An 11,423-nucleotide genomic window follows, 5' to 3' on the forward strand; every position below is an offset into this window, starting at 1 on the left:
ATTTCTCATATATTTCTCATCATGAAGAAGGTACACTTCCATCAAGTTTATTATGGCATGCTAGATTTGGACATTTAAACTATGACAGTCTCCGCTTATTGAAGAAAAATGGTGTTGTCGGTTTGCCTACAATTCCTAGGAAACATAAGCAATGTGATGCTTGCATTCTAGGAAAGCATAGCAAATAGTCTTTTCATGATTCACATTCAAGAGCACATAGGAAGCTTGAACTCATTCATTCAGATTTATGTGGTCCAATGCCTGTTCCTTCTGCAAATGGAAATAAATATATCATGACATTTATTGATGATTACACCAGAATGTGTTAGGTTTATTTATTGAAAAACAAATCTGATGCTTTTCAAACATTCAAGAATTTTCATAAATGGATTGAAAATGATGCACAATCTCATATTGGGTCTATTCGCATTGATAATGGAAAAGAATATACATCAAATGAATTTGAACACTATCTTCGCCAACATGGGATTAAACATCAAACAACTGTGCCTTATAATCCCCAACAGAATGGTGTAGCTGAAAGAATGAATAGAACAATCTTGAATATGGTACGATCCATGCTCTTTTTCAAAAATGTAAAGATAATGTTTTGGGCTGATGCTGTTCTATGTGCTGCATATATAAAGAATAGATGTCCATCTAATGCTATAAGAAACAAGACTCCTTATGAATTGTGTTATGGACATGTTCCTTCAGTAAAACATCTCAGGATCTTTGGTTCCACCTGTTATGCTTTGATACCAAAGGTACATAGAAACAAACTTGGTGCTAGAAGTCGTAAGTGTATCTTCCTGGGGTATTCAAACACCTCTAAAGCATACCGCCTCTATGATGAAGTAAATAAAAAGTTTGTTGTATCTAGAGATGTCATTTTTTTGGAATCATCCAAATCTGACAATGTTGTTGAGCAGCAACTTGATCGCTTGGATAGATTCGCAAAAACAAAATCATTTCAAGAATTTGATAATCAGATTCCACATCTTGAAAGGGGGATTCCTATACTAGATCAACATGTCGAATCTTCTTCTGAAGAACAATCTCCCCTGCATGAAACTCCAACAACGGATGATGCTTTAAGTGATGTAATTGATAGAATTGGGAGACTCAATCTTGATTCAGTCCCAACTCAATCAACAGAGCAACCTGGACCATCTCAGAAAGGTCCCCCAAAGTGGCTGACAAAGACACTTGAAAGTGTTCATCCTGATGAAATTGGAAAAACAGGAACCAGAAATACAAACCGACAAGATGGAGGTGATGTAGATGACTCTAATTCACTTGTTGATATGGATGTTACTTATGATTGTGAATTAAACTTGTCTACAGATTTTGAACCAACTTCCTTCAAAGAAGCTGCTTCTCATGATGAATGGAAAGAAGCGATGCAAAAGGAGTATGATGCCCTCATAAAGAATGGCACTTGGAAGCTGGTTGATCCTCCATTTGGAACCAAACCAATTGGCTGCAAGTGGGTCTACAAGAACAAATACAAAGCTGATGGCTCACTTGACAAGCACAAAGCTAGGCTTGTGGCAAAAGGCTTTGCACAGAAGGAAGGGGTCGATTATGAGGAAACTTTTGCCCCCACAGCAAAATGGGCCACCATCCGGACACTCTTTGCACTAGCTGCTCAGAACGGTTGGAAAGTCCATCAAATGGATGTAAAAACTGCATTCTTGAATGGAGATCTAAAAGAGAATGTTTCTATGTCCCAGCCTGAAGGATTTGCTGTGAAAGGACATGAACATAAAGTATGCAAACTTGTGAAGTCCTTGTATGGCCTCAAACAAGCACCACAAGCCTGGTATGAAAAACTAACTGAGCATCTTCTGAAACTCAACTTCAATCATTTTGATCTTGATGATGCAACTTTATTTGTCAAGAAAGTTGGCAAAACAGTTGTATATCTTATGGTATATGTAGATGATCTTTTAATGACAGGGAACAATGAAAGCTATATTGCATCCATAAAGAAAGAATTAGGAAAAAGTTTTGAAATGACTGATTTGGGCTATGTTCATTACTATCTTGGCATTGAAGTAACCCAACATTCAAAATCCATATTTCTTTCTCAAAAGAAATACATTGGAGATTTGTTAAACAGATTTGGCGTGACAGAGTGCAATCCTCTTTTTACTCCAATGGAACAAAACTTAAAGCTCACATCTATTGAAGGAAAGGAATTTGAGGATGCAACAAGGTATAGACAGCTTGTAGGAAGTCTCATCTACCTCACTACTACCAGACCAGACATTTCATTTACTGTTGGAATCCTCTCCAGGTTCATGCAAAAGCCTTGTGAGGGACATTGGTCTGCTGCAAAAAGAGTTCTAAGGTACTTGAAGGGAACTCAAGACCTTGGAATCAAGTATACACAGGTGGACGACTTCAGCTTGATTGGATACTCTGATTCAGACTTCGATGGAGACAAAGAAACTGGAGTATCTACTTCAGGATATGCTATGAGTCTTGGATCAGGAGCTGTCTCTTGGAGATCACGCAAACAATCAGTTCCAGCAGATTCCACAACAGAAGCAGAATATGTGGCAGCAGCTGAAGCAACGAAATAAATTGTGTGGCTTAGGAAAATTCTTGAAGATTTGCAGGTAAAACAAGTACAATCAACTCCACTCATGATTGACAACACCTCTGCAATAAAGTTGGCCAAGAACCCAAAGTTCCATGATCGTACAAAGCACATCAATACTAAATATCATCTGATCCGACATCATGTTGAGGCCAAAACAATCCATCTCCGTCATTGTTCCACAAATGAGCAAATTGCAGACATCTTCACCAAAGCGCTTGGAAGAGAAAAGCTTGAAAGATTCAGAACGATGCTTGGACTCACCAACATCCCTTCAGATTAAGGGGGGGAATGTTGACACCAAATCCTCTGCGATTGGGTGAATTTGGAATGTGAACAGTCATCAAGAAGATGAACTGATCAGTCACATTCATGTATATAACAATAGCTACCTAATGAAATCTATGAATCACTTTTTCTGCCAAGTTTGGAGTTACTCCTAGTCTGACAATATTCATGTCATAATATTTAGATATTCGTGTATTGATTTTCATTGTTAAGCTTCATAGGAAAACCACCCAAAATTCAAATCCTTGAAAAGTCGTAGTCTAATGAGGCCACAATTTTGCCTGAAAACAATAGAAATTTTGGCATGATTTTGAGAAAATCCTACATAATTTTTTGGAAATTTGGGTTATAGTTGTTAAGCTTGAGGATTTTGGATGTCCAAGGGGTTCTTGAAAAATAATTCAAATACTCCCACGATTGGATTTCTTGAAAAAATTCTTGTCAGATTTCAACAAGAATTTCGTTGTGCAAAATTGTGGCCTCGTTAGACAATGCCCCTTGAAAATAGCTCATACTCATGTAAACAATAACATATTTACCATTACTTCCCACCATAATTTAAGCAAGTGTTTACGGGAAAAATGGATAGGAACAAAATGTATGCAAATAAGGCCTAGTTTGACTTATAAACTAAATGACTTTTTTATGAATTTTTTTTTTGTTAATTTTAATCAAAATCCATCAAATATTTTTAAAAGCTTGTGTCTGACTTATAAACTAAATGACCTTTTTTTTATGGTTTTCTTTTGTTAATTTTAATCAAAATCCATTAAATATTTTTAAAAGCTTGAGTTTAAGTTGTTTAATCTATAGAATTCCAGTGCCCCTGGCTTTTTTAGTGTGCTAAATCCATTTATGCACTCAATAATGTATTTTAAATAAAAATAAATCAATTTACACTTTTTTTGAAAGCATAAATTGTAACTTAAGTGGCAGGGACTAGGCTACCTTGGACTTATTTCATTATACATCTCACTACTTTTGAATTATACATCTCAGGTTGCTAAAATTAAAAAAATCATAAAAACTAACTAAACTAGTGCATATGCATTATCTATGATAAGCATCAAAACACTTACTTATGATACATATGACTATATCAAAATTAAAAAATAATAAAAATTAACTAAATTATTACTCCATTTAAATCATTATTATTATTCATCATAAAAAAATTAATATATAAATTAAATATTTATACATTTAAAAAAAGACATGCAACAAAATTCTTAACCATGGAGATTAACCCTCACATTACCATAGAGATTCCTAATTTTAAATAATCTTTGTTACAAGCCCCATTCCAAAATAGACACACGAGGAATTTACTCCACAAGTGTGGGGGAGTCTACTACTTGAGCCTTATCACAAGGGGCTAAAGATGTTATCCCTTGGGATTTGAAATAAAGTAGAGGGGATGATGTCCCATTGTGGCAACCACTCACTCATCCCATGAGGAGACAAAGATTGAAATTTATGAAATAAAAAAAGGGTGGCAGGAGGGGGAAGGGTACTCTATTACCTTGAGGAGGTTAAAGTGTTCAGGTACTCATGGGATCTTGGTCATATGCCAAAATAATCAAGCAGAAATATATGGTCTCTACTAGGGACTTTTGTTAACCAAAGAACATCAAGTGGACACACTTATGATTATGGGAGATTCTCTCATAATCCTAGATAAACAAGTAAAAGGTTCCTTCCCAAAGAATAAATATATGGAAAACATCATGAAAAGAATCAAGAAATTTGTGAAACATATACCATCCAAAGTATATTTCCATGTCGTAAAAGACTTCAAAATAGAACGAGACAAGTATGCTAACTAGGGGTGTAAATTGAAAATATGTGAATTAAAGATTAATGGCCAAATCAAGCCCATATAAAGTATGTATTATTTTTTCAAATTAAGTATATCAATAGAGCATTTTTTTTCTTTCAAATTAAGTATATCAATATAATAATGTTTGATCAAATAATAATCTTGAAATTAGATTATATTTTTTTATGATTATTAAAAAATTAAAATAAATTGAAAGTTGCAATAAATTTTGAATTTGAAATGGGCTTGGAGTATGCCCTAAAACTGCTTCTCCTTGGCGAAGAGCTCGTCTTTCTTGGACGTAAGGAAACAGGTTAATGACCCAAGACCCAAAGACTTCTGGTAGGAGTGAAAACCTACCCCCTTACACATCACCAACATGTTATTCTAGGTGGCGTGGTTTTCCTTGAATAATGGTGATGAGTCAGCTTGTATTCGCGAATAGTAGCCAGAGATGGTTGTCCTCAGTGTTGGTTTGACTACTAAATTATGATTTATTTTCCCACTTTATAAAAAAAAATTAAATTTGAAATATTAATTTTGATAATTCTATTAAATTTTAGATTTATTAAATTTCAATAATAAATAATTAAAAAAATAAACTTAAAATAATAAAATAAAATAAAATTTATAATGTGAAATTAAATAATTATAATTATAAAAACCCATCTAAATATAAATATATTTAATCTTTAATAATAAAAAAATTAAAAAATAAATATATTTAATCTTTAATAATAAAAAAATTAAAAAATATTTGTGCTTTGAGATATTTGATCTATATTTAAGATTAAGATAAATTCAAATCAATAAATGTCAATATAATGGCAATGTATATGTAAAAACTCAATTATGTTGAAATATAATAAATAAGATTAAGAATATTGTATTTTTGTTTTATTTTAACAAATATATAACTAAATTATATCAATATTGAAATGGCGATTTATATAAATGAATCTAAGAGGTTCTAACTTGTTTTATGTTAACCTTTTCTTTTCTTGTCTTGCAAGAATCTAGAAACATATTCATTGTAAGGAAACATCGAGGGTTAAACTTTGTGAAGAAGCATCAAGGGTTGAACTTAACATGAAGCGACTTTAAAAAAACCTCACACTAATTACTTCACCGAGTTAATGTATTTAGTTAGTGATTCTCCACTCCTTTCCACTTGAAAGGACAAAATTAATTAGATGAGAACATGTATATATAAAATTCTTAGTAGCTGGATATATATTATCCCTTTTTGACTTCATATATAATTCTTTTAATTAGATATATGGAGTATCCCTTTTAAACTTCCTATATAATTCTTGTTAATTGGATATGTTCACGTTGTTATCTACTAGTATTAGGTTTAATTTATATTTAAAATATCATTTTTTTTATTTAAAAAATAATTCATAATATTATTGTATATATATGTGGAAAAAATATATATATTTGTTTATGTTCAAATAAATATATTAAATTAATTAATATAAAATTGTTTAATTAATTTTTTATTTTTATATTAAGAGAATCAATAAATTTGTTGTTTATTATTAAGGAAGGGTGGGGTCGAGTTAAAGGGATTATTCTATATTTTTTGATCTAACGTAATCTCCCACAAGTACACTAGGTGAGTTAACTAAATTTCAAATATAGGCAAGACTCTAATATTGATAAGGAAACGATTTCTAGTGCAAGATGTCCAACATTCAACTTAGCTTGGTGGGAGAGAGTGGGTCTCTTGTCCCACAAATGAAGCATGTGCTTCCTTATAAGAGGTCACAAGTTCAAACCAAAGCGGGGTAAAGTTTGTACATGTTGATAAATTAATATTGGCACATTATGATGAGACTCGAGAGGTAGACATCCTCATGGAGTGAGACCTATTGTCTTTAGATGTCTCAACCCTTTTCCAAGTCACAAATTATTACTAGTATTGGTTTTCAGTTTGTCAATACTAGCTCCACCCAATTTAATGGTTTTAAAAAAATGATCTTTGATTTGGTCATGACCTTAAAATTAAATTATTATTAATAAATTAAACATATTAAATTAATTAATATAAAATTATTTAACTATTAAAAATTATAATCTTTATTTTTTTTAAACTGGTAGAATCAACAATTGGTTTGGTCTTGTACTTATGTGGCATGATATAGATTATGATCCTTATTGTTATAATCTCTAAATATACCAATATGACCCCTCACATGGTACACATGACTAATTAGGGGTTTGAACTAATAATGTCGAAAAGAGTACCTTCACAATATATTCTATCACTAAATTATCCACACCTTGATGACTTTAAAATTATAATCTTATTAAATTAATCAATATATAATTATTTAATATACAAAGTATTAAAAAAATATTTGTATTTTGAAATATTTAATCTCTATCAATATTTGATGATATATTTAAAATTAGGATGACTCTCTTGCATTAGTATACAAAACATTATTTAAATAGTATTGTATTTTTTTGTCAACTAAATTACATTGCATTATATTATATTATATTTAACATATATATAATTACATTATATTATATTTAACATATATCTATATATACTTACATTATATTATATTTAACATATATATAATTAAATTATATTTTTTTCATCAATTAATCTAAGATGTTATAACTTGCTAATATTAATTAAATCCTATATTACATCCAAATTCATCTTTATTTGAAAATAATTTTCAATGTTGTAATTAACTTAAGCAAATGCCTTTGGAGGACGGAGGAAAAAGCATAGAGCAAGAATCTAAAAATATATCCTTTATAGAAAAGCATCAAGGGTTGAACTTTAACATGAAGCAAGTTTAAGAATTTCACATTAATTAATTCGTAAAATTAATGTTTTTATTCAATCCATTTTCACTCCTTTCCAATTGAAAAAGAGAAAATTAGAATATTTATATATATACACTTTGTCCCATTTTCACTTCATCTATAATTTAATTCTGGTTAACTTCATCTTTAAACATCATTTTTACATGAAGAAGATCGCAAAGGAGTCCCCTTCCCAGAGCAAAAAACACTATTGTCATAAGAAACTTATTAATCCATTGAAGATGCCCACCTTCCACTACTCAATTGCCAAATAAGAAAGATCAAAATGCAAGGCTTAAAGTAGGGTGGCAGTGTGAGAACCAATAGCTGACTCCACAGTGAAATCCCACATTCAATGGGGTCCTTTACACCATAACACTTCATAATTGCTCCCTCCCTAATGATAATAATAAAGTGATGCAACCATATCTGTAAGGTTGGGTAGATGTACTTTGATTGTCCTTTACCTTGGTCGCCATGGTTTGTGAAATAAGGGGTGGCTTCTTTGCATGCATGCGTTTCCTTGGGGTTTCCACGAAGTCATTTGGGCCCCCCAATTTTCCATTTTTATATTTTCTTGTATCAAGCAATTTAACTAATTTTTTTAATAGACTTCATCCACCATTAGGGAATTATAGCAGGTCTGATTTGACCATTAATTTTTAATTCACCTATCTTCAATTTATACCCCTTGTTAGCATACTTGTTTGCTTCTCCGTTGAAGTCTCTCAGCGCATGGAAATATGCTTTGGATGGGATATCTTCCACAATTTTCCTAATTCTCTTCATTATGTTTTCCATAGGTTTCTCCCAGGGATGGAGCCTTTGACTAGATGATGTGGGATTAGGAGAGAATCTCCCATAATTGTAAGCATGTCCACTTAATGTTCTTTGGCTAACAAAAGTCCTTTATAGAGATCATATATCTTTGCTTGATTATTTCTCATGTGACCAAGACCCCATGAGTACTTGAACACTTTGACCTCCTTGGGACCAAGAGTACCCCTCCCCCTTCTAGCACCCCTAATTAGTTAGAATTAAATTAAATAATTAAATAAGACAAATTTCAACTTAAATTATACTTGTCAAAATTATTTTACGATCTTTAAAATACTCTCACAAAAATTATTTTTCAACTTTATATTTATTTTTGGATATGTGATATGTAAAATAGTTTCAAAATTTCACTGTAAATTTTATTATAACCTATATTTTTCAAATACAATTTTATATTAATAATAATATATATAAATATATTTTTTCCAAACTACTACTCTTTTTTTTTTTTTCTATGGCTAATCTATGGAGATTTGAACCAAATATTTTTGTAACGAGTATTTTAATATAGACCCATTCATGGACACTTCAAAACATCTCCATTGTAACGAGTATTTTAATAATATACCCATTCATTGACACTTCAAAACATTGTGAACTAATATATATAAATAAGCGCAGTCTAACTATGAAATGACCTTTTTTCACTAGAATTTGACGATACAATTTCAAGCAAGATTGTGATTTTTTGTTGTTTAAAATACAAATTTTGAATGCCTAAATGGATTCAACGCCGTGACAAACCTTCGAAGCACTAGAATTCTATAGATTAAACAACTTAAAAAGTCAAGTTTTTTTATTTTTTATTTGCTAGATTTTGATTAAAATTGAATAAAAACAATATCTTAAAAAAAACTATTTCATCTATTAATTAAACTATACCTATATAAATATCTTCTATTATTAATATAATTATTATAAATGATATAATTAATACCCAATAAACCATCAATAAATTAACATAATAACTATTAAGTATATAATTAATATCAAACCATAAATGAACATAATAATTTTGAAATTATATAACTAATATAAGGTAATCATTAGATAACTCACCTACCTTTGACTTCTTATATATTATTGGAATATGCATTCCATCTTTTAATGGGGAAGTCTATTCATGGCCGGCCTTCACATAAGTCGTCACCACAGTTAGTCAATGGTGAGATTAGGGAGTTGTATTAGGGATTTGAGATGGATTAACAAAGTGACGTCACCTTAAGGCTTCCCACATCATCTAAATCTTAAGTAGAGAATGGTGAGGATGTATGTTTTGACATAAAATTAGGGAGTTGCAGAAGGGATTTGAGGTGGATTAACAAAGTGACGTCACCTTGAAACTTCCCACGTCATCACACCATAAAAATAGAAAATGGTATGATTTCACAGTCTAATTCTCGTCATCTCTGAGTTTCAATCACATCCAACGGCAGTTAACCCCCATAGAATTTCAACGTGGATCGCCCCGCCGTCCAGATGGACGAAGAAGCACTTCTGTTAAACACGCCTACTAAGGAATGCCCAATATCGCTTTCGGCCTCGGCTCAGAAATCTGCTTCAAAAGCGGTCCGTGTCGCAGGACCGGACTACGAATTTGATGAATTGCACTGCGAGTTTAGCAGAGTTTTTCGAAATTTAGAGCGCAGAATGGAAATTTGGAATCAACTCTGCTCCAAGAAGACATTGATAGCCCTTCTTCTGGGTCAGGTGGCTTCTCTGCTGATAACATCCACTGGATTCTCCTCGACTGAGCTTAGCAACAGAGGTTTACATAATTCTAGCTTATGCTTTTGGCTCCGCGTTTGGTAGAAAAACATCTACTTGAATTTCAATTTTCTTAATGCCGATTATACTGCAGGAATTGTTGTACCGACCTCACAGTCCTTCTTGAATTATCTTCTTCTGTCAATTGTGTTTGGAAGTCAATTAATATATCGCAGGAGACGGCTTCGGGTAATGCATTTCTCATCTTTTAGTAAATTTTCAGCTTCTTGACTTTTGTTCAATTTTCTTTTCTGTCAAAACTCTGACTGCATTGACAATTGACAATGCACTACAAAGCTTCTTGGATTTCTACAATAAATGATGTTCCTTATCTATGGAGAGTCCATGCAGACTCCATGCATAGTAAATGCTTGTATTCTCATGTTGAATTTCCAGGCACTTTGTAGACTTATTGTTCCTATATCTGCAGGGTTGCAACATTAGAGATTGCCAATAAATTTGTTTGATTTTCATTTTCCAGAACAGAAGAAATCATTTTATTGTAAAAAGAAACCTAAACAAGGTTCTGGTTAATGGTTGTTAATGTATCTGATAGGTACTTACCCTGTACAAGTTTCGTGTTGCAGGCTCGGTGGTACTACTATGTTTTGTTGGCTTTCGTGGATGTTGAAGCTAACTATGTCGGTACGTAATCATATTTCCATCTGTTTTTCCGTTTTCGAAGTGCTTCCTTTAAACTCAACAGAACCATTACGACTCGCCCCAAGAGGTCTACAAGCGCTTCTGGAAGGCTAAGCTCTCACAACAACAGGATACTATCGTGTTTAAGTCGCCGAGTACTTGCACTTGGACTTGCCTCCAAGCACATATTTGTGTATAGGGGAATTTAACTTTGGTGGGTGCCCTGGCATGCCATTGCCTTCACTGCTGAATCGCAACCCCATTGATCACATTTTTATCTTCAGTAACATCTCTTTCTGTCTTCTGGATATGTCTGGAAAACATGACGAAGCTATAAAGCTTAATCTCATGCTTTCGTTCATTTTAAAAACTTAAAACTTTTTGAATTTTTAGGGAGATAGCTATCAAAGGAAACTTTAACTACAGCGAAATGCTGGCTACTCAAATTTTGGTATTTTTTTTTCCTTTGAAAAATATGTTTTATTGAATCTCTTTAGCTAAGCGGCTGTGCTAAGAGGGGCGTATCTGTGCCGTCAAAGTGACCTAGGACTTGCACCTGGCTTCATCCATTCCCACTTGGGGGGTTTTGAACACAGGTCTCCCGATTAATGCAAGGCCATTCACCTTGTT

The 11,423-nt window shown here is 32.4% G+C and overlaps 1 protein-coding gene across 1 annotated transcript; it reads left to right on the plus strand.

Annotated features, from left to right (window-relative positions):
* Positions 1 to 9,705: 9,705 nt before the first annotated feature.
* LOC149154489 (uncharacterized) lies at positions 9,706 to 10,886 on the plus strand. Its single transcript, XM_089444951.1, has 3 exons — positions 9,706 to 10,152; positions 10,246 to 10,340; positions 10,739 to 10,886. The coding sequence occupies exons 1-3, from the start codon at positions 9,864 to 9,866 to the stop codon at positions 10,802 to 10,804; spliced, it is 450 nt and encodes a 149-aa protein (XP_089301077.1). The 5' UTR covers positions 9,706 to 9,863; the 3' UTR covers positions 10,805 to 10,886.
* Positions 10,887 to 11,423: the final 537 nt, after the last annotated feature.

The sequence above is a fragment of the Pinus tabuliformis genome, chromosome 9 (genome assembly GCF_031772625.1).
Source record: "Pinus tabuliformis cultivar Carrire ecotype Pingquan chromosome 9, CPIR1, whole genome shotgun sequence".
Taxonomy (NCBI): Eukaryota; Viridiplantae; Streptophyta; class Pinopsida; order Pinales; family Pinaceae; genus Pinus; species Pinus tabuliformis.